The following is a 22,901-nucleotide window of genomic DNA, read 5'->3' on the forward strand; positions in this document are numbered from 1 at the left end:
GTCCACACACAGTACTACACCGTCGGCGCCGTCCGACACGAAACGCGTCCCCTCTCCATCCACCGTTATCTCCATCGACACAGGTAAGCACGCACCCCAACAAAACGCAGCCACGCAGCATACACGCACCGTGTGGCCAGCACAACGAGCGGCGTAAACCCCCGCCACAACCCCTCATCATACCCTGCGCGCAGTCCTGTGCCCCACAAGGCTGCATATCTTCACCCGCAGCCCGCAGGACGCAGCAAGCAAGCGCAGGTCGCCACAGACGACCAAACTTTGGTTCGCTAGGCAGAAGGATCGGGTTCCCTGCTCAGCCCTATATTGCATGGCAGGAGGGAGCGTGGCAAGGGTGGTAATCATCGGTATCCCCATGGCGTATTTTTTTTGCGCGAGCTTTTGGTCCGTTGGCCCAACATACGGTGTAAGATGGGAGGTGGGGTGAGACCGTGCCGCGCGTTACTGCATTCGCGATTACTTGTGGCTGTGGTGTGGCTAGTGACCAGTTCACTCGGTCGGTCGGCCGTTGTGGAGATGTTCGCTGCGGTGTAGCACTTGCTGACGGTGGGGGTGCGGAAGGCTGCGTGACTGGTTCATGGGACGGAGGAAGGATTGTTTAAGGTGTCCAGGGCCTAGAATCTGACCGTAAGTGGACTGTGCTGTGGCCCTGGTCGTCACGAGTTGCCTGATACATTCGTCCCTTTGCCGCGCTGCTCCTCGTTGGTTCCCTCGGTTATAATGTACGAACGGTGAGATACTGGCGATTCAGCCTTATGGGCTGCAGGGCGCTGCTCGGCTGTTGCCCGACCGTTCCAACGTGCTTCGGCCGGGGAGAGGACCTGCGCGTATCCCGATTAGTACACTATGGTGTTGGATTGAATTGCATGGGGACAGATGACAGTAGCCAAAGGGCGAATGTTCTTGCATGACCAGCATGAAATTTGATTCTGAGCATCGTGCTCTGAAGACAAGCTAATATGAAATCGCTAATACAAAACCGAAAAGTTGACAAGGAAAATTGCATGTATGACCCCAGTCGTACGTACCGGCGTAGGCGTAGAGATGACAAAAGATGAGACTGACTGCGAGGTCCTTCCGCGGCTGTAGCAGCCATCCGACTTCGACCAATGAAATAAGTGACGTGAATGAAACGACTGTTATACAGATGACGAGAATTAGGAAAGTGAGAATATAACCAGCCACAACAAGTATGGAGATGCGCGATGACCTCATTGAGGGAGGGCCGGTCCCATCTTGACAGTTATAAACCGCCGGACCTGCAGCATTGTGCGTAAGGCTTGTATCGTGGCGTCAGCACAGTCAAAAGGAACCGAGACTGCCGCTCTGACTGCATATAGCGCAAAGCACTTCCTCATCCAGGCTGAAGCCTGTAATGCCTCATCTGAAGAGGAGTGCGGTGCGAACCATGACGCCGCTGCGCCTACGAGAGCTACCCAGAGGAAAGCGCCAGAAAGGTCGAATCCCCAGCAAGTTTGGACCTCTGATTTGGCGAGAGCAGAATGCAGGGCTGCAAGGAGAGTAACGCTTTCGGAGCTAGAGCCAGATATGCTTGCGTGCATGATATTTGCCGAATCCGCAAGTGTTGCACCATGAACTACCGATCTACAGTAGATCAAAGCAGCAATACGACAGCTCTCGTAGATCCAGTCAGGCTGTGTGTCGTATTCTGCAGAGGGCAGTAGAAGCAGATCGGAATATATGTCTTGTAGTTCTGCGTCGCATGTCGCTATCTGGCCGCTTGATATCATATGAGGGTCACCTTTGTGCGTCCATCTTGCTAGGAAGATGTAGGTACACCTTTGCATCTTTCGGATGATGTCGTTGGTAGTTGTTGAGCCGTTGCGGTAAAGAGGGGGTATGTGCTCCTGGGAGATTAACAGCGGCGAGATCGGACTGTTGTGACCGACCCACGCTTCAGAAGATGATCGCGGTGTGAGCTCTACCGACTCGTTCTGCCCGCGACAGATGGCACAAGTGAGCATGACCCTTATCCAAATTAGTGGATAGCAAAGACTGAGCAAGTACAACTTACAAGGTCATGAACGTCGCAATGTTTGGGCCTAGCCCGTCTCGTCGACTCCTTACACAGGTCACCAAGCCATCCTGATGTACTCCAAATGCATCCTTTTCAGGGCTACCGATCTCGCTGATAAGCATATGGAGTATGCTGAGGATGGTGGTATCATCAGTGTCCAGTCGGCCATGAAACAGCCCCAGCATCCTGGTCCTCGCATATACAGTAAGATCACTGTCGTATAGTAGGCCGTCGTCGAGATCTTGATAGACCAGTGTCGCGTGTACGTGGCTAAGGAACGAAAGATGATTGCCGCAAACGTATTGCATCCACGCTTGGTCTGCTGCCATCAGTGAGTGTTCGATGTAGAGAAAGAAAGAGACAAACCGTAACAGTAGAAAGTGGTAGTGCTAATCCATTCACGCTTCAAATCTTCCAACAGCTCATGCCGCGGAGCGTTACCCCCGGGGAAAGGGTACCCAGGAACCTCATCGAAGGCTCGGGCCTGACCATGAGGGGATGCCTCGGTGATTGCGGAATGTATCCGAGCGGCAAGCACTCGCACGGGGTGGGTAGATGGTGATGGTATTTGAATGCCGTGCGCATCTTGTTCCCACCCACTGCCATGATGTCTTGAGGAAGTGGCTGCCTGTAAAGCACTTGTTTGTGACATGCTGCTCCTACTGGCTGTCGCTGGGCTAGGTGTGCGTGTCGTGACATTTGGTGTGCTACTGCCTTCTCGACTGCCAGCTGTGTCCGTAGGTGACAAGGTTTCGCGGTGTGTATACATGACGTGCGACCGCACTTTTCTCATGATCTCCACCTCCTTGAAATCATCCGGGTGGCTGGCGACGACAAACTGGAATGGAGGTCCAGGTGCAAGGGGTGGTTGGCGTTGGCGTCCGACGCGTCTCTTAGATGCCTTTTGATCGCTGGATGAGGCCATGTCGAAAGTGCGGTGCGAAGTTGTAGGCGGTTCGAGAGCTGTGGAAAGAATCGAGTTGATGCTGCTTGAGACATTATGTATCGCGAACGATCTTAGGTCATAAGTAGAGGGATGTGTACGCAGTCGACAGATAACGTAAGATCCAGGTACCGTATGCGATGCTTCAGATCAGTGCTAACCTACCTTGAAGCCACATGCCATAGCCACACTGGGACACACCAAAGAGACACCAGTGCCGAACTGATCTCGGCTGTTCCCATACAACTGTGGATGGAGGTCCATGTTTCATGAACCATACCCAAACCAAAATAGGCCAGCATCGAGGATCAAAAGTGGATCTCGCAGCGTACAACGTGGACATTCTCTTTGCAGTGTGATCTTGATCAACTGTACGTCGCGCACGCCGGTATGACTACCCTGCCACAGTACATACCGAATCGATGCCAGGCAGTGGAGCATAGTCGCTTTTCCTAGCGAATGCGGTCACCGCCCATCGTCCCGTACGAAAGCCGATGTGCGCCACAAGCTCCCTGGCCCGCAGAACGTTGCGGGAGGGAAGGAGTAGCCTCAACGTAGTGTGTGGCTGATGCGTGCAGCACCATCATCAACGACCGAGCGCCGGGAACGTGGACATGCCTGCTACGGCATACAGACCGCTACAACATCTCTTGATGATGCCAAGAGTTTCTACCGAGGCGTACTGCAATGAAGTGAGACCCGTGAGGGAGACTCCAATAGGTCTCCAGATACTCACATGGGTATTTCATGCTAGTTTGGAGCAGCCAGACCGATTTCCTTACGCCCGCACACTCCGACACGCGCGATTTGAACCACGAAGATACGGCCAAGTTGTGCGTGAACGGCGTTGGCATGCTTGTAGATAATAAACCCATTTTCCCAGTTTAGTCTTAGTGTCCATTCATCCCGGTCGCTGCATATAAGCTGCAGGTGCACACGATGAGAAATGCACAGCTTCCGGTCATTGGATCGCTTTGAGATTTTGAGACCGCCTGTCCAGTTGCATCAGCCCGTTGTAATTGTAAGCTCAGACTGAGATTCGCAGAGACATTGGTCCGTCGAATGCGTCATAGTGTATGCAGGGGTAGGTATCCGCTGCTACACTATCAACTAGGCGCGTCTGCCGTGCCCGTATCGTTCAAAAGCAACGCTCTGAACATTGCGATCTTGCATGCAAGATGCTGCATGCTGCACACTGCATCGGAAATCGCGAAGTCTTGAGGAACGGGGCTGTGAGGAAGCGCACATGACGATTTGCTGCCCAGAAAAGTAGATATAGTCGATCACTTCTTCTTCAGTTGATGTGAAGCGCGAGTTTCCATTCACGAGAATTGCATTCGCCCGCGTTTGCTCGGGGTTGCCGTCGCTCTTTTGCTTTGTTGATACATGAGAGCTGTAAGCAGCAATGCCTCGGTAGGTAGTTAGGGCGAGTCGTTAACGGCACGAAACGTCTTGTGGAGATGTGCTACGTTCTTGCTAGTATTACCAACGGCGTAGTAATCGCGATGAAGTATATGGAGAGCTGAATGACGCTTCGTTAGTGTTCATTGCGTGCACAGCTGCAAGCTATGAGTAACCCGCCCTTGATCGTCTGAAGCTCCGTTAGATATCGTGAGCAGCAGTTCGACAGTCTTTCTCAGGTACAATCATGGACGTACCTGCGAGTCTTCATCCACATACGCTATCTCGCATTGAACACCCATGTCCCCAGAGGCGAACGCCACGATGACTGCATGACGATCAGTAGGCGGTGTGGAGCAGAAGCACTTGGCAGAGGAGAATGGCTATTCTTGCTGAATAACATTTTCCTGTTGTTTCGATCAGAGCTCGCGTTCCTGTGGTGTTAGAATTGTGAGAGCGCTCTCAGACCATTGGGTGTGGTGTTGGAGGGGAAGAGCGCACCTGCATCCCGGAATACCTGGTAGCGCCGTTGGCAACGCACGGGGCACCGTGATTATGTCACATCATCAGAGCGAGCGAGGGCAGGAGCACATGAGAGCATTTACGCAGCGCAGACTTGGAGGGTTGCGGAAGTCATCGCGGTTGTTTCCTGGCAACTTATACATTACGTCACATGTTGATAGTCGCCCAAGGAAAGCATGAAAGTGTAAGTCTAAAGCATGAGTATCGTACGCAGTGGAGTATAGGTAACAGAGCAGCTCATACCAGAGCTCGTTCCTGATCTGAGGGGAAGCTGTATCATCTTCCATGGCATTAAGCGAAGTTTAGTGACAGTAGGAAGTGTAGGAATACATGCGAGAACGCCGAAGAGTGACAGGACCACACCCGGCCGCAATTGTCCACGCCCTGGTCTTCCGTCTGTGTATAACAGTGCCACCCACCTCCCGTGTGAGTGGAGCATTCTGTATTTCTAATCCTGCAAGAACACGCTTATGAAGTCTTGGACAGCGGATCCACATGATCGCCTTCGAAAGCAGCCTTGCTGGGATCGTTCCGTCTCATGATGCCCTCAACGGGCCCAAGTAGTCGCTGGAAGCCGTTCTTTCCGAGTGTTGCGACCTTGACCTCGGTCTTGCTGACGACTGAGGCAGCGCGAGGAGCATCGTTGAGCAAGGCTAGCTCACCGAAGTAGTCGCCCTTCTGGTATTGGTTGACGGCGCTGTCTACGCCGCGCTTGAAGACCTGGGCCTCGCCAGACTCAAGCAGGAAGAAGGACTCGCCGACATCGCCTTCCTGAATGATGGTTGTGCCAGGGGGGTATTTCTTGGTTTCGAGAGCGTCGGCGATCTTGGAGCGCTCGTAGGGAGTCAGGGTAGACAGCAGGGGAACCTCTTCCAGGAATCCTTCGTACATGCGGCGGCGCTGGAAAGCACTGTCCATGAGGATACGGCGGAAGGTGATGCGATCCAGTGCCCAGAGTGTAGATGACTCTGTCGAGGTGACTGTTGCAGCACGCGGGGCGTTGTACATGAGCGCTAGCTCACCAAATGAACCACCTGGTCCGACGGAGCCTACTTTGTCGCCAACGCCATCCATGCCAGCCTCGACCTTGCCTGACTTGTTGACGTAGATATCAAAAGCGCCCTTCTCGACGACGTAGAAGTAGTCTCCGACGTCGCCTTGTGAGATGACCTTTATGCCTTTTGTGGGTATGGGCTTTTCGTGCAGCGCGCCGAGGACCATTGCCGACTGGTCGTCGTCGAGATGTGAAAAGAGGAAGTTGCCGGAGACGGCGGACTTGAGGCGCGAAAGCTGGTCCTGCGTCTTCTGGTGGAAGGGCGGGGTGAAGTTGTCGGCGGCGCTGGAGGCGGGGTTGAGCGACTCGGCGGAGACGGAGGTGCGCCTGTTGGTGTTGTAGTTGCTGGGGAAGTTCTGGCCCTCGCCCGACAGAGGCGGCATCTGGGTGATGTTGTTCTTGGAGGAGCCGCCAAAGCCGCCAAAGTCGCCGAATGCGCTCGCACCCGCGTCGTTGTTGTTGGTGGAGCGGGACCGGTTGAAGTCGATAGCTCCAAAGGTCGAGGCCGTGGGCGACGTCATGGTGTCGTTCTCCTCCTCCTCTTCGAGACGCTGCATGGTGGATTTGGTGAAGCCGCTGCCGGCGCTGGGCGAGGTGCTGAAGGGGTTGTTGCCGGGGAACGAGTTCTCGGCACGGCCCTGGGGACTGGAGTGCTGTTGCGACAGCAGGTATTCGGTGCGCTGCGACTCGAGACGGCGGTTAAAGAAGTTGGCGCAGAACTGCAGGATGTCGTGGGGCTTGTGCGAGAGGATTTCGCGGTCGAGCGTGGCGATCTCGTTGGAGTAGTCGGGAGGGAGGGACATGAGGGCGGTGGTGGTGAGGGGTCAAGCGCAGCTCTTTGACGTCGGTCGCGAGACGTGCAGGGATGGAGGCAGTTGTGCTGCGAGGGCCCGCGAGAACGTAGCGGCAGCGCGGGAGAGGATGCGTGAATGGGGGACGCAATGGCAGGCTGCACCGGAGGGGACTGGCAGCAGCAGGAGCGCGGTGAGGATGCGCAGGAGAGGGGGCGTGTGCGGGAGGAGCGATCACGGGTGTGGGATGGCGGGCAGGGCAGTCACTGGTAAGGATCGAGGCAAGCTTTCCTGGGGCTTATTATCTTCCAGAAGGCCTCTAGAATCCGCACGCTGTAGGCTCCCACGGTGACATTTACGCGACGGCTGTGCGCTCTCGCCGCCGCAATTGGTGTGACTCCCACACCCACTGAGCTCCTGTAGCACCAGGGCAAGACAGCTGCGATAGCTGTCATAGCTGCTCAAGCCGTGCTTTAGCTCCCGCTGCCTGGCCTGCGCAGGCTGGAGCTTGCACTAACATATCCCACACTTGAGTCGTGAACTATCAAGCTGAGACATTGTGTCGACAGGCGCGGCTCCGAGCTTTGATTGTCTGGAAGTCACATCCTCGAGTTCTTGTCGCCTAGCGAGATTCAGGATGGTGTTGTGGTGTCGCATTGACTCTCACGTCATCAAGTCGCGCATCCATGGTGCCCATCAGACACCGCACAACAAACTGCAAGACCGCGTGGGTAGATAGCATCGGGCAGGTCTCTTGCAACAGCAACTCTATACTGAACGCCGTCTACTTCGCAGCTTGTGCAATAGGATTCAGTCGCTCAGACGAGCACGGCATGGGAGGCGCAACCTTGCAATTGGCGGTGAGCCACACATTCAACGTGGGCACCGATGCGGTGAATCCATCAACATGTTGAGACGCGGTGCAGGAAAGACACGAAAACTCTGATCAAGAGGCGTTCCAGACGGTATTTGAGATAAGGCGACGACAAAATCATCGAGTGGTACCCAGCATAGGTTACTGTACCTAGGTAGGTAGGTAGCAGCTCACGTGCAACCCCGGAATCCGCCCAGATATTCCGACAGGTCCAGGACATGGCGATGACGCACAAAGCCGGCCATGGGAGGCGCACAGGCACGCGGCGCAAAACTGGAGGGGCCGTCGTGTCGCTCAACCTGCGAGATGAAGCGGCTGGATACGAATTGCATGCGCAGCACAATTTGACTGTGCACGGCGGCCTGAGAATTATGAAGAGTCGCAGCAATTGAGCACGACGCCATGGAGGTTTCGTCATTGCACATGCTCGCCGTCGGTCCCGCGTGTTCCAGGGCTCGCGCGATGAACGGCATCCCGCCAAGCTTTCCTGCAGCTGGCGGCGCCGTCTCTAATCTTGCAGACTCAGCGCCTTGTCGCGACCAGACCGCCAGCCTCGCCAATTCCGCATCTACAAGGCATATCCGTCGCGCTCCTGACTCTGTGTTTGTGTCTGCATTGAAATCGCTGCTGTTTGTCGCGCGAAAACAGTCGCAAGCTCCATCTTCCCCAAACCGTCCGAGCGCGCACTCAAGCCGCAAACTAGCTCGCTCCACCCGACGCAGCTCCTGATCCTGACTTACCAACCACCTCCACACCTCTCCTCCCTGCGCCCAAGACAGGTCTTACTCCCTCCTCCCAACTCTGCAATCCCTGATCCACGTCCATCGCTGCGCTGATATGGGCAAATATACTTTCACCTGGTACGTTCGCGCCTGCCTCACGCCCGCTTAGGCACCTTCCGTGCCCAACTGCTTACACGCGCACAGGGAACACTCGGCCAATGAGGTCTACGTGACTGGCACCTTCGATGACTGGAGGAAGACGGTCAAGCTCGAGAACGAGGATGGCATCTTCAAGAAGACGGTCGAGCTGCCCAAAACCCACACCCAGTACAAGGTGCGCACCTCCCCCGTCGCATACCGTCGGCTTCCCCGTTTGCGCAGACTCTGCTAACACTCTACCACAGTTCGTCGTAAACGGCAACTGGTGTACCAACGACAGCGCGCGCAAGGAAGACGACGGCCACGGCATCATCAACAACGTCCTCCTGCCCGAAGACATCGTCGACGAGGAGCCCGTCAACACCATGTCCTCTGCCGCGCCCGAGTCCACAACCGCTGCGCTAGCCGGCGCTGTGCCCAAAGAGAGTGAGAAGGACGCCAAGTCCAACTCTCCTGTACCCGGCGCCTTCCCCGAGACACCGTACGCAGAGACACCTGGCAGCGAACCACAAACCTTCAACGTCGCGCCCATTCCCGCTACCTCTGGCCTCGGCAACCCCATCAAGCTTGCGCCTGGCGAGCCCGTTCCCGAAGCGAGCACTCTCACAGACAACACCGTAGACTCGACTGTCAAGCATGACAAGGAACCCGAGCAAGAGGCTTCTGCTTTCGGTATTGCGCCCATCCCCGCTACTGCTGGCGCTGGCAACCCCATCCACCTTGCGCCTGGCGAGAAGGTGCCCGATGCCAGTACCTTGACCTCCAACACCGTCGACAGCACAGTCAAGACAGACCCCTCTTCCTACGAGAAGTCTGATGCTCTCCCTCCCCTCGCCTTCACTCCCCAGGCTGAGCGCGACGCCAAGGGTGGCATGTTCGGTATCCCACCAGTCATGGGCAACATGATCCCAGAATCGAGCCTCCCTATGGGCGCTGATGCCAAGGTCGAGGAAGACACCGGCGTTACGATCCAATCCTCTGCTCCTCACAGCACAACCGCCGATCTCGCCGCCCAAGTTCCCCTAGAGCCTCGCGGTGTCCCCGAAACTGTCACCGAAAGCCAGCAGGAGGCTCATGTCGACCCCGAGGCATCTGCCAACCCAGAGGCTGTCATGGACAAGAAGGAGATGGAGCAAGAGCTGAAGGAGACCGTCTCTGAGGCGCCCGCAGCTAGCGGAGACGCTGGTTTGAGCGACACTGCTAAAGCTGCCGCCGCCACTGCTGCCGCTGGCGCGACTGCTGGTGCGGGTCTCTTCACTGCGGCTGTCTACTCTGCCAAGGAGAAGGCTGCTGAGGCTACTGGCATGAACGAGCCCAGCACCTCCACTGCCGATGAGGTTCCGTCCGTTGTTGCCGAGAGCCAGAACACAGCACATGCGGAGCCCGAGGCCGCAGCCAGCCCTGAGGCTGTTGCTGAGAAGTCCGCCATGGAACAGGAACTTCTTAGCGAGGTACCCAAGACCAACGAGACTGGTCTTCCGGCTCCCGCCATTGCCATCCCAGCCGTCGTCTCTGAGAGCCAAAAGGAGGCACACGCAAGTCCTGAAGCAGCATCCAGCCCCGAGGTTGTCGCAGAGAAGACTGCCATGGAGTCTGAGCTGTTGCGCGAGGTCCCCAAGACCAACGAGGCCGGCGAGCCAGCCCCCGCCGTTTCCGCTGCCACAGCCACTACTGCTCCTGCTGCTACTTCTGAGACCGTCTCCAGCGACGTACCCGAGGTTGTCGCTGACAGCCAACATGAGGCACACGCTAGCCCCGAAGCCGCTGCCAACAGCGAGGCCGTAGCAGAGAAGTCGGCTGTCGAGTCTGAGCTACTGGACAAGCTCCCAAGATCTGAAGAATCTGGTGAGCCTGCTCCGGTACTGACTGCTGCAACCACCGAGACCGCACCTGCTGAGACCACACCTGCTGCTGCGACTGCCGCGGGAGCTGCGGTTGCTGCGACCGCTGTTGCCAGTGCAACTGCTGCTGTCGTAGCCGGCACTACCAGGGAATCAGTCAACGAGTCCGTTGCTCGTGATGTTCCGGATGTCGTCGCCGAGAGCCAGAAGGAGGCACACGTCAGTCCCGAGGCCGCTACCAATGCTGAGGCTGTCAGCGAGAAGCGGGCTATGGAGACTGAACTTCTTCAAGAAGTGAAGTCAACTGAGGCTACCGGCGAGCCAGCTCCTAGTGCTGCTGTTGTAGGAAGCCAAAATGCTGCCGGTCTCTCCGATGAGGCCCTTGTCGACACTAAGCCACTCAAGTCCTCCAGCGAGCCCAACGCACTCAACGCGCCCGCATCGGAGCCTGCTCAGCCGCCAACCTCCAAGCCCATCGACTCTACTACCGAAGTCGCATTCAACAAGCAGGAGCCAACTACCACCGAGCAGACCCAGCCGACTGTCACCACCGGCGTAGAGACAACCAAGACCGAGGCCACTAGCTCTGCCCCAGCCGCACAGCTGGCCCCAGAGAGCCCCGCCAAGAACCTCAGGAAAGACTCAGACGTCTCTCCCAAGGGCACTCCAGGCAGCCAGAGCATCGCTTCCGGTGCTGACGATAAGAAGAAGAAGCGCCGCTCTTTCTTCGGCAAGATCAAGGACAAGCTATCCAGCAAGGACAAGAACTAGATGTTTCATCTGTCTTTTCTCGGTACTCTCAGGCCATCTTCATCCATCATGAGGGTCTTCGGAGCTTGGTAATACCCGGGGTTCATGCGCTGTGCTTTCTCACTCTTCCCCTTCATCGTTCGCCACGGAGTTTGTGCTTTTGGTCTATACCATTTTCCTTCCTGTGTCTGACATGTTCCATAGCAATCTGTTGCGTCATTTCTGTTCATATGCATCTCGAGACGTAAGAGAACGTGGGTAGACGGAAGAGATTGCACTCATAGTATACCTGGGTTGCTCGAAATAAGTTGGCCACCAACGTCGAAACGTGGGGTATTGGCATGCCAGCGGGATTGTATTTAATTTGCTAATGACGATGCGTTAGATTCGCTTCACACTAATCTCATCTCAAAACCTCGACCGCCCGTCCATTCATCATCAATTATTGACTTTCACAATGGACGAACGATCATCGATGTGGTAGCATCACTCGTCCACAGCCCGTCACTATCGAGCACATGAATTCACTATACGCGATGTTCGTATCGCACTGTGCACATACCATGGCGCCTCCCTCAGTCTATACAACTTGCCTCCCATAAACATCCATACGATTCTAACGTACCACACACAGGAACAACAACTCACAGTAACTACACTGCTCTACTACTTTAACAACGTCAAAGACTCAGTTTCGAACATATCGAAACAAAGACTAAAGTAGACACCTTCCACCAACTCAACACAACAATCACGGCCGCTCAACGCTATGTCGTTCTACGGTTTTGCTCATGGCGCCGACCGCCATGACACAGGCTGCACTCTTCAGCAGTCACCTCAACCACGCAACATTTCCCGTCACATTCGCAATCACAGCGAAGGCTCCCAATACCGACCCACGCACCATGCCAGAGTTCGCTCTCGTTATGGAGCTGCAACGGAATTAACGCAAATGATCGATGACCATGCGGCAACATGGCAATCCCTTATCGCACCTGCTCAGGACAACCGGCCGGCTAGTCAGGGCACTATGATCGTCGATTGGGATGGTAATATGAAACCGATCGTTCACTACCGAAGGAAGTCACAGGAGGAGCAGGACCTCGCGGCACTGAATAGGTCATCAGCACAGCCTCTGCCTTTGTCTATCCGACGCGGTGTCCCGAACATGGATCCAATTATGATGGCACATGAGCAGAAGCCACTGCCATCGCTACCCACCGACAGACAAACACGTCTTCACTCTCACATTCGGACATCAGAGGAAAGTGATCGCACGTCGTCGGAATCACTTTCTTCTCATAATTCTTCGCGCCACGACTCTGTCATTTCCGATGACCAGCCTTCACCCCGCCGCCGCCTCGACCTGCATGTCCGGACATCTAAGAAAGTCCCTACGACCCCAGCCCCCTCATCGTCAAAAACACCAATCTACGAACAACACAAGTGTATCAATATGGTAAATGGGGTTGCAACCTACTTTCCCTCTCGCGTCTCACAAATCAGCGGTGCGTCTCGCCCAGGCTACGTCAAAGGCTATGACAACGACACCAAGATCCGATACGAGACCGATGGCCAGTCATTCTACGCGCACCGCAGTGCTGAGCAATTATTTTCACCCATATCCGACCACTTTGACGTTGATGAGTATGAGTATAGTCAAGAAGGCGAGCCGCACGTTGAAGATCAAGGGATCACCGCTCTACCGGCTAAACAAGTAAAGAGAAGGAGTAGTGTCACTAAGCTGGTGGAGAAGGTACTCTCCAAACTTGACGGGCTGGGGCTGACGAAGAAGCTCAAGGAGGAACGGAAGAGTAACAAGAAGAAGCAAAGTTGGCGGGAGCATGGGTATCATGATTGACAATTAAAAATTGGATTTGAAAACGTACTTTCAGGATCTACTTTGCTCACAGTGATGTTTGGTCAGCTAACAGGAAAACAGGATGTTGCTGAGTGAGTATGCGTGCGAGTGAGTGGAAATGACTCATTGAGGCTTGAGGTGGCTGCGCCGAGGATAGCTTGGCACGTGACTTGGTGGTCGCCAATACTCCCTGGGCCAGTAAGTCGACTAATTTGCCTATATAAGATTCGAATGCCTGGATGCATCAATTGGCCAGAGCAAAGCCGATCGCATTCGCGCCTTCATACGAGACGTACTATCCTTCTTTCTCAGCCGAGAGCCACCTATCTCTTCTCCACACCCCCTTCGCAACAAACAACTACACAGACAACCTCAGAGATGACATCGGAAGCGCGGACAGCGTTTCCTTGCAACGCATGTTCTCTTTCTTTCACAAGCAGTGCGCTACAGCGTGCACACATGCATCAACCCTGGCAGTAAGATCATCCCGAGCATCTAGACACGGAAGTGGTCGGACTGACGTTCTGTGACAGTATCCACAATCTCAAAAGGCGCATTTCTGAACTTCCAGCTTTATCCGAGCAAGACTTTGGGATGCTAGAAGGTAAGAGCGAGGATGACACGCAACAACCGAGAAAGAACGACAATGCTCTGATACGGAGACCACGAGTAGTCTCACACACCGCCAGCGGAAGCGATATTAACTCCAAACCACCGAGAGCAGATACACAAGAGGAATATTCCAATACTTCGTCCTCGACAAGATGTCTCTTCTGCCCCTCTTCCTCTCCCACTCCGATCACAAATCTAGACCACATGTCAACCCAGCACAGCCTTTTCGTACCCGCGCCTTCGCGACTCTACTCTTTAGAGTCTCTTCTCTCGTATCTGGCCGTTCTGGTTTACGAATACCACGAGTGTCTCTACTGTGGACAAGAAAAAGGAAGTGTAGATGCTGTGCAGACGCATATGCGGAACAAAGGGCACTGTATGATTGAGATGGCTGAGTTGACAGATTTCTGGGATGCGGAGGTGAAGGAGGGAGGTAGCGAGGATTGGAATTGCAAGATGACCGCAGAGATGCATCTACCATCTGCATTGGCCATTAACCCCCGGCGTAGCAATAGCGCAGACGAGACGACATCAAGAGCTGCCAACCCCAGTTTCGCACTTTCGCGGCGCCGCGGCCCAAGACACCGAAATGCAAAACCCGCCATTACTGCCGCCAAATCTTCACCCTCTCAACAACCTCCTGCCACGCATTCACAGCCCGGTCATCTATCCTCATATCACAACAGCAGCGATCCCCACCGCAGCCTCACTACCACCCCGCGTACTGCAAAAGGTCTGACCGGCCTGTCCGACCAACAACTCCGAACTCTACAGATGGTGGATAGGAAGATGAAGAGCAGAGAGGAGAGCGCAAAGGCCAAAGAAAGGTATGCGTCTCAACAGCAGCCAGTCAAGACTATGTATTATAAGACCGAGAACCCTGTGTATCAGGCTGGCTGATCGGATGGGGGATGGATATGTGGAATACGATGATTTTGCACGTAGTGGGTTGAGGACTACAATCGTGCTGGTAACTGCATGGTGAAGTGTTGAGTTGATCTAGGAGGTATTCGCTGAGGATACGGAGGGTGCATGCAGTTTTCAGAGAAGTCTGTGGACTGCAAGAGCTATGATGAACAGCGATCTTGGAAGATGATTGTGTCTTGAAGGACGCTAGGCATCCTTGTGTATTGAGTCATTTCGTCTACCATGTAGTTAACCCAGGAGCTATTCACCAAGTGTATAGAGCAAGATACACGTCCTCAAAAACCTATGTAGGCGACAAACACCCTCAAAATGAGCCACCAAAGCACTCAAAGTAAGCTGAAGTAAGCAAAGCATACTCAGATGTCTACACACCAGTGCCAGCCCTCTTCACCCATAATTCCAGGTCAACGCTGTCAAGAATGCAGAAGCCGTCATCGACATCCACTTCATCTTCACCGCCATCCGCGAACATTTCTTCGATGTCATCCTCATACGATTAATCGGGCTCGTCCAAGCTCAAGACATTGAAAGCGCTCAAATCGACGGTGTGGATTAGCGGCGCTTGTGAGCCGATGCTGCCGGAGCCAGGCATGTTGACGACTAAAATCTAAATCGGAGCACTTATCTTGCAGTGCTCTTGGCCGCGTGAGGACTTATAGCAGAATCCTTCCAGTGCCAAGTCAAAAGGTAACGATGATGACAACATAGAAGTGATGCGTTGATGACATCTACCTTTTGATAAAGCCGGGAGGTACTCGTGGAAGGTATTGAGAGTAGGCAATAGGCTCATAAACCTATGTAGATGGAAAAGCTTCTACCCAACAGTTCCGCCACACATCCAAAGTGTCTTAAGGAGTGCCAGGCATACCTATTCCTACACGTTTTTCCAGTCATACCACGATGTCAAGTCCACACTTCCCACAGCCTTAGCACCACCTCCGTCCTTTACCATATATTCAAGACCCTGTTCGAACCCCTCACCTGCCTCCTCAACCCCAGAGACCTTTAGTTCCTCGCCACCCTCAACATCTTCTTTGTATTCATCCTTAGCACCATCCTCCTCACCCAATACCCTCACACAAGGCATCCCCTCGATCAGTCCCTCCAGCAAGGCATTTCCAACGCACACTTTTTTAATCCTACTATCGTCATATTCGAACAGTGGTGACAGTACACGTTTACACACAAACGGCACATCGCCCTGCGGTACCGACGGCGTAGTCTTCTTCTTTCCTCTCTTCCTCTTCTTAGTCAACACCTTCTGCGCCATCTCATTCATCTGATCTTGACCACCTTTAAAGCAGAAGTCGAACAAGGCGCGTGTCGGGGGAGGTACTTGGGTCCAATCTGGACACGCATTGCGTGCTTCGGCGAGGTATGTAGTCAGCTTCGCTCGGACATATTCGTTGCGTGAGTCACCGCTGAGTACGATAAAATCGTCGGGGTTGTCTTTCAGCATGTGAACGAAGGCGAACTGGTGCTTTGTGGGATTCGCGGGGTCGAACTGGGCGCCGAGACTGGGATGCTGGACGTATTCCATGCAGGCTAGTGTGTAGGCCTGTAGAACGGCGTTAGTGAAGTGATATCTGCGGTTGCGATATAACCGAAGAGGCTAAGGTCTCGAGAAGACATACCGCCATCATGGGTGTGTCAGTCTTGTTGAGCAATGACACCAGATTGACCAATAGTCGAACGCGCGTTTGCTTGAGGTAGCGGGAGAAGCACATATGACGATTGACATTGGAAGTGAAGTAGGCGAGTATGGTTTGAACGGGCCATTCCGACATGGGGGTGAACGATTGCATCGCCCGCGCGATGGCGCCGCGGTGCTTGAGCTGACCGGAGAATGTCGCGCCTTCTGCGACATCAGCGCTATGCAGTCGTTAGTATGAGCATGTTGTGGACTGGACTTGGGAATAAGAAACAAGACTTACACTTCATAGGGAAAGTACTGTTGCTGCGGGGAAGGAGATAGAATGGCTTCAAGCGGTAGCGTCTGCTGGGCACGGAGGCCGTTAGGTACTCTGTCGGTCTTGCGGCGGAGAAGCTCTGCAAGCGCCGTCATATCTTCAGGCGTCAAGTTCTCCGCCATCTTCTCGATATCTTCGGTCTTGTCGTCCATGTTGGTAGCGGGGTGTAAGCGGACAGTGTCGATCGCAGTGAAGAGAACGCGGAGAGCGCACTTTATGCGACTGACTAAGACCTTAGGAGAGGAAATGTCGTGATGGAGCAAACATTGGACGGAATTACGGGATAAAATTGGACAAAGTCCATCTGGAAAGCGCAGAACCCGGGCTACGCGGTTGTAAAATGCGACCACGCGCCTCAATATTGGATGGGCAGCGCGATAGAATGAACGTGAGATGAAAATGAAAATGATCGAATTAGACAAGATTCATACGCAACTCTTCCAGCATATGTGCTTCGTTCGTGACTATGGCGGCTGAAATTGACTCTTAGCAAGCTAATCAGCGGACGAAATTTGCCCACCCAGTACCGTGAAGATCTACCGACAACCTAAATATCCAGACCTGCTGTCGCCGAATATGTATCGACGCCAATTCTATCTCCAATAGTCTGTTCCTTTTCCAAACAGTGTTGTAGAGAACCAAAATGCTGCTCAATCGAAGTTCAGTGTGACAACGTCACCCAAGCGGGAAAGATCGACCTCCGGCATAGTAAGGACATGCAAGACAGGTCGAGCTGGGCCCTCAACCGGTGTGACATCCATTCCGATGTCATTGGAAACCTTCAAGCCATCAAGACCATCAGCGATGTCGTCCACAACCAGGATGTCGACAGTCTCGTAGGTACGGAAACCCTGCATAGCCTTCAAGAGTCCCGTCAAGATGCGATAGTCGGCGGTGAAGGGTTGGTACTTGGTGACATCGAGCTCGATGACACTGGTAGGGCTGACGCCAGGAATACTATCCGGTTTGTCATCCTTGACTATGTGTTCAGCTTCGAAGAACTCCACGAGAGCCGGTCCAATCTGAGCCAGCTTCTGGTGGCGGACGTTGTCTGGATCGAAGTTGCTCTCAACCAGCTTCCAGGACTCGACTAGCTGGCGCATATCCTTTAGGATACCCTTGTTGCGGTTCTGCGTGCAGATATCGAAGTCTTGGGGGTTCTGTAGCAGCTCGTGAATGAAGCGCTCGCGATAGTGGGTGGGCTTGAAGCCGCGGTCTTGGATGCGCTTGTTTCCGTTCTCTTCAGCGCAGGCGAGCATGTAGATCTTCTGGACGTTCGTGGCCTTGTTCTCGTATTTGGCGTACGCGGCGAGGTAAAGGCGAGCGCGTGTCTGTCGAAAGTAGCTTGAGAAGCTGATGTTGTCGTTGCTGTTGCTGCAGAAGTAGGCCAAGGCGGTTTCAAAGCTCCATTGGCCCATCGGAACGCGGTTCTTGATGTTGTACTTCACTTCCCCGCGACGGAAAAGGACGCCTGCTAGGGTGGCGCCCATGTTGACTTGCATGGCGAGCGGATGACTAGCAGGAATCGTCAGCGCACTCTACGACCTTCTTCTGGGGAATGTGATAATGCTTACTCTTGGTAGGGGTACATGTTGTTGGCGCCATTCGCAGCGAGGATTTGGTCGAGCGTGATATTAGGATAGAGAGCTGGTGAAACCTTGATGAGTTTGCGGCGAAGTACCTCACGCAGAAGCTGGTACTCAGAAGGCTCGCCGACGCGTCTAACAAGGGCTGCAGGGTTAGACATCTTCAGAACTAGATATTGTAGGAAGCTAGCAGGGTGTGTTTGGGTGGAAAGGTGTAGCAGAGGATATGTATCTCCAAAAGATACAGGCTAGCGGGAACACCAGGGTAGAGAGATAGTAGGAAGGTGAGTGAGCGGGTAGTCGGCAGGTGAGAGCGTGGGTAACATAGTGACAGGAACACGGTAGCTGCCTATTTGCGCTGCCTTCACTTCGCTTAGCTGGGCAAAAAGAAAGGGCAAAAAAGAAGATACACCGGTGCTCTTTTCCTCCAGATCTTTATGTCTGAGGTGTATGTATTGTATTTGAGAACTCCGAAGAGTATTGAGGTAAGGTGGGGTTTAATGCCCAGGTCCTGACTTGAGAGAGAAACACGTATTTCAGCTCCCAGGTCACCACTCAGCCCAAAGAATGCAACTCGGTGTTGCAAACTAAGGGCTGAGTGGTTGGACCTGGGCTCGAACGTGGATAGTCAGCGAGGTTTTTCATTTTGGGGGGGACACTTAACTAATGGTGTGTACCAAACTGCGACACGAGGCAGGCTTTACGGAATAATTGTATTACTCTCAAACGATAGCGATTATATACCCAAGATAAGTACAGATTTCTATATCCAGATGCAAATTCAATATCGCTGTATGGAGAAATGTGCGTGGTAAGCGGGCGCGACTCCGCTCTCACTCACTGCAAACGACCCACAATAGCGGTATCAGCGCGGCTGCCTGGTGTGAAGCGGGAGGCGCACAACCTGGCTTGAACAACTCTGTCCTGCAAGGTATGCGATGTTTCTCTATCGTTCGTCGCCATGTGACGCGCGACCAAGGCGTCGCTCCCGTGCTCTTGGAAAACAGTCGTGGGGCTCTCCTCAAACCTCGTCAAATGAAGATTGCCTCAGTGGCAGCCGAGCAGACACCATAGGCGACAGGTGCCATGTATGGGTCAGGTGAGGTTTGACGGAAAGGAATCGGACGCGGAAATTTGCATACGACGAGGCTAAGGGATGTGCGAATCCTGATAGGGAATTGAGAAAGCAGACCACTCATTTCGCAATGATTTGATGAAGACATAAAGGAATGAGACGATGCATGAGGTGAATAAATGATGATAGTGCATGCGACGACCTCTCAGAGTGACTTCCTTGGTGAGGCAGCGCGTATTATCACGGGCATTTAGACAATAGCAAGACAATAGAGAGACGCGACAGTAATGATATACACAAACTCTAGCATATACGGCAGGTGTGAATTGGATTCGCAAAATATTTGTGGGTGAGAGACACGAACGAGATAGAGATTCGCGATAGATGGAGTGGACGAGGAGGATGCGGTGAGGTTTGAAGCTCTGATGTTGTGAAGAGACGCGTCAAACTTCGCGCACTACGCCACTTTGGGAACGGCAGCCGACATCCTCCACGTGCACCTTCCACGAACACTTCAATCAACTTTACCATCGCTGTTGTCATTACTATGGGAGCTACGTCTCGGTATAACGTGCTTCTGGAGGCTCTTCTGACTCTTCGAATTACTTCAGCTCCTTTGCAACCTTCGAGTGGCACCAGTCATCTGCTCCCTGTTCTCAAGCATACGCGTCAAGAGAGTCCTGCCGAATCCCATATTCCCGGCGACTAGTCTGGCAGGAGTAGCTAATGTATAGATCTGGGTCAATGAATCCGTTCTTATTGTCTGCAATGTACTGGTGGCCGAAAACTGCGGAATGACCGGCTTGAACGGCTAACCCGGCAGAGGCCACCTGAAGTTACCACGCATGTGCTATTGAGGCTTACTCTGAGAGATTGCAGGGTCTTAATCAAAGAGTCAGCCAACATATCGTGGCGGTCGGCATGAATCCAACAATGTCTGAAGCCCGTAAGTGCTGAGCTGGGCTATGAGATTTCGAGAAGGCCTGTGGGGGTCATGATGACGCATACAGTCTAGCGTCTTAGCGCCCCTGTCGGCGCGTCTCCCAGCCTCCGTCTCCTCGACATCTCCCGACCGTCATCATGATAGCTAGTGCGCTCGCGCTATGGCGTCTGACATCTAGTGTCGTCGCAGCCACGACTATCTCATGACGCTCCCGTCTCGGACAATCGCTCTCTACCAGGCAATCGCATTTCTATCAGGGACTGCGCACACGCCATCTCGCCCAAGCCGGAAGAGGATGAATCGAATTTGAACCATAAACTCAACCATAGGCCGACTATGCCGTCTCTTTCGACCCCAAGCCGCGGCTCAGTCTACCGCATAGATTTACCATCAGCTCTTGCGTGCGGCCAGGATCCGCAAATAGCGATGCATACATACTTCTGCATACTAAGCCATGTTCTACCCCGATGTGCGCTTTCTGCGAAGCTCGAGAACTGTTCGCGATCTACATAATATTGCTAAACTACCAGACAGGCTTTTACAATGTGTAGCGACAGTGCACGGCAGATATCATAGTCAATTGGAAAATGTGGAAAGACTTGCGACGGCCAATAACACTCAGTATTAATGGGTAGAGACCAGCCACCAAAATCTCACCTCCAGTATTCATCGCCACCAACACCGCCAACGCGTTCCACGATACCTCGTGTCATCTTTCGGTCGTAGGGAAATCCGCGTAGATCACAGTTGGCATCAGCAATGTCAATCGTTAGTCATACTCGTTTGTTCCAAGGATGTCTTTCCCACGATAGTCACGTATACGCCGCGCCCAAGCCAAGATCAAGACTACCTGCCCTCTCAAAGCATGGACTATTGTCAGTTGGTGTCAACAGCCCTGACATGCAGGGTCTTTGTTGCTATCGTTGCATTCGGGCAATGGACGGCGCGGGATTATTCTGGGCATCGAACCGCTGTAGCATACTCGTGGCTGCTTGGCCAACTCATGACGGGATGCCTTGTATCCTACTATGAAGCATAAGAGCAGCAATCCGCTGGAGATAGGCTCGCACAACACCATTCACCCTACAGCCCAGATAGAGAAAGTACCCCAACAACCCCTTCAAACATGCATTTCTCCACCTCTGCTCTTCTCTCAGGCATCGCTCTGGCTGCCACAGCTGCCGCGTACGACAGCGTTACCTTCACAACATGGAACTGCACTGAGTGCACCCCGGTGCCGGGCACGTTCTGTTCTGTCAACACCCGCTCCAACCTTCCACCGGACCTTTGCATCACCATGTGGAATGGAAGTACCACCATTAAGACTTACGACGCAACAAACCCGTCTTGCCAAGGTACTGAAGCCATATACTTCCCCGTCCACCCATCTTCGAGCTAACGTATTGTGCAGTCAATCTCTACCCCGAGTTCAACTGCGGAGGAACGCCGGAGGTGCACAAGGACAACGGCGGGATTTGCGAAAGCAAGATTCCATCGAACAGCTTCAAGATCACATGTTAAGCCGCCTGGTGCATCTAGAGTATTGATATCTGTAAAGTATCTACAGTACATACTTTTGTGTCAGCATCTTGCGATGTTTCTTCCCTCCTCTTCTCTTACCGCCGCTCGCTGTTCGTTCAACACATGACAGGAGGGGTGTTTATATATCTACAATACAGGGCGTCTCCAAATTCTTTGCGCGCATGGAGTTCGACGAGAACATCTCTACTCATATTTTCGGACCATTTCTCACGCAATTAACTTCTGAATCTTTTGCGACGTGATCATGGAAGGCTGCCACGAGGGTAAACAGATTGATGCTCTGATCGTAGCGAGAAATGACAGCCATGATCTAGCCACCTCACGTGCACAAAAGACTTCCACTTGCTAACAAAAGAGTGGTGAGACCAACACACGGGCAGGCCTAGTCGCCTCGAGCCGACACTTGCTAAGAGAGAGATGTAAGACTGAAGTGGCAAGCCGGAACTCGTGTATGCTTACTGTAAATACGCCCGCTTACCAACAGCTAGCCGTGTGTACCTCGTGGTCAGTCCTTAATCGTACTAAAGCCCAACAAAGCCTCTCTTCGTGCTGTCACCGCCGTAACACGGCCTAACAGAGCGTGCCTGCGTACGCGTTCTTGGTCATGAGACGGGTCCATAGCGAGCATCAGCATTCTCACAGGGCAATAATATCAGTAAGATGTTATCGGTTGGCAAAATAACCCGATCATGTAATCCACAACCTCATGCTTTGTATAAGAATGCCTCACTGTGAGCTCGAGAATCATCTTCTCTCCAACCAATTCTTCTCCTAAATCCACAAATTATCCCTCTCCTCGACGCCAAAACTTCCCACTATCTTCAACATGCAGCTCTCAACTACCTTCCTTGCCCTCGCTTCTGTATTCGTCGCATCCAGCGCCGCACAGGGTACCCTCTCATTCACGATCTCGACGTGCGCCGCCTGCAGCACCGCATCCGGATGTCTGATTGAGGGCTCAACCAACCTCCCCGCCAACAGGTGCATCAGCATCTACGACGGCAACAAGAGTCTCATCATTACCGAAGCTGCTAACCCCAACTGCAAGAGTAAGTTCCTATACCAGGAATACGACTTCGCTAATCTTTGCCGATAGTCAATCTGCACACATCTTTCGACTGCACAGATGAAGCCCCAGAGGTGTTCGGCGAAGTCGGTGTTTGTGAGGCGTATGGCCCTAAGAACTCGTACAAGATCACCTGCTAGACGATCATGAGGAGTCGATAGGGTTGAACATGGCGGGTGACATCGGTAGATGGTAGCCGGCAACGG

General features: G+C 53.4%; 5 protein-coding genes across 5 annotated transcripts; 2 read left to right on the forward strand and 3 right to left on the reverse strand.

Annotated features, from left to right (window-relative positions):
• Positions 1 to 5,390: 5,390 nt before the first annotated feature.
• J4E78_005950 (uncharacterized protein) lies at positions 5,391 to 6,779 on the reverse strand (the record flags this gene model as incomplete). Its single annotated transcript, XM_049366565.1, has 1 exon — positions 5,391 to 6,779. The coding sequence occupies one exon, from the start codon at positions 6,777 to 6,779 to the stop codon at positions 5,391 to 5,393; it is 1,389 nt and encodes a 462-aa protein (XP_049221271.1).
• Positions 6,780 to 12,133: 5,354 nt separating this feature from the next.
• J4E78_005951 (uncharacterized protein) lies at positions 12,134 to 12,974 on the forward strand (the record flags this gene model as incomplete). The annotated part of the gene is made up of 1 exon (XM_049366566.1): positions 12,134 to 12,974. A coding segment is annotated over one exon (841 nt), but the record flags the coding sequence as incomplete, so codon positions are not given.
• A 2,413-nt stretch (positions 12,975 to 15,387) lies between these two features.
• Positions 15,388 to 16,635, reverse strand: J4E78_005952 (uncharacterized protein; the record flags this gene model as incomplete). Its single annotated transcript, XM_049366567.1, has 3 exons — positions 15,388 to 16,071; positions 16,148 to 16,385; positions 16,448 to 16,635. 3 exons carry the CDS (start codon positions 16,633 to 16,635, stop codon positions 15,388 to 15,390), a joined length of 1,110 nt encoding a protein of 369 aa, XP_049221273.1.
• A 498-nt stretch (positions 16,636 to 17,133) lies between these two features.
• J4E78_005953 (uncharacterized protein) lies at positions 17,134 to 18,230 on the reverse strand (the record flags this gene model as incomplete). The annotated part of the gene is made up of 2 exons (XM_049366568.1): positions 17,134 to 17,998; positions 18,058 to 18,230. 2 exons carry the CDS (start codon positions 18,228 to 18,230, stop codon positions 17,134 to 17,136), a joined length of 1,038 nt encoding a protein of 345 aa, XP_049221274.1.
• Positions 18,231 to 22,455: 4,225 nt separating this feature from the next.
• J4E78_005954 (uncharacterized protein) lies at positions 22,456 to 22,835 on the forward strand (the record flags this gene model as incomplete). The annotated part of the gene is made up of 2 exons (XM_049366569.1): positions 22,456 to 22,678; positions 22,756 to 22,835. 2 exons carry the CDS (start codon positions 22,456 to 22,458, stop codon positions 22,833 to 22,835), a joined length of 303 nt encoding a protein of 100 aa, XP_049221275.1.
• Between the last annotated feature and the right edge of the window lie 66 nt (positions 22,836 to 22,901).

This window comes from Alternaria triticimaculans (assembly GCF_023758025.1).
Source record: "Alternaria triticimaculans strain BMP 0046 chromosome Unknown scaffold_8, whole genome shotgun sequence".
In the NCBI taxonomy this organism is placed as follows: domain Eukaryota; kingdom Fungi; phylum Ascomycota; class Dothideomycetes; order Pleosporales; family Pleosporaceae; genus Alternaria; species Alternaria triticimaculans.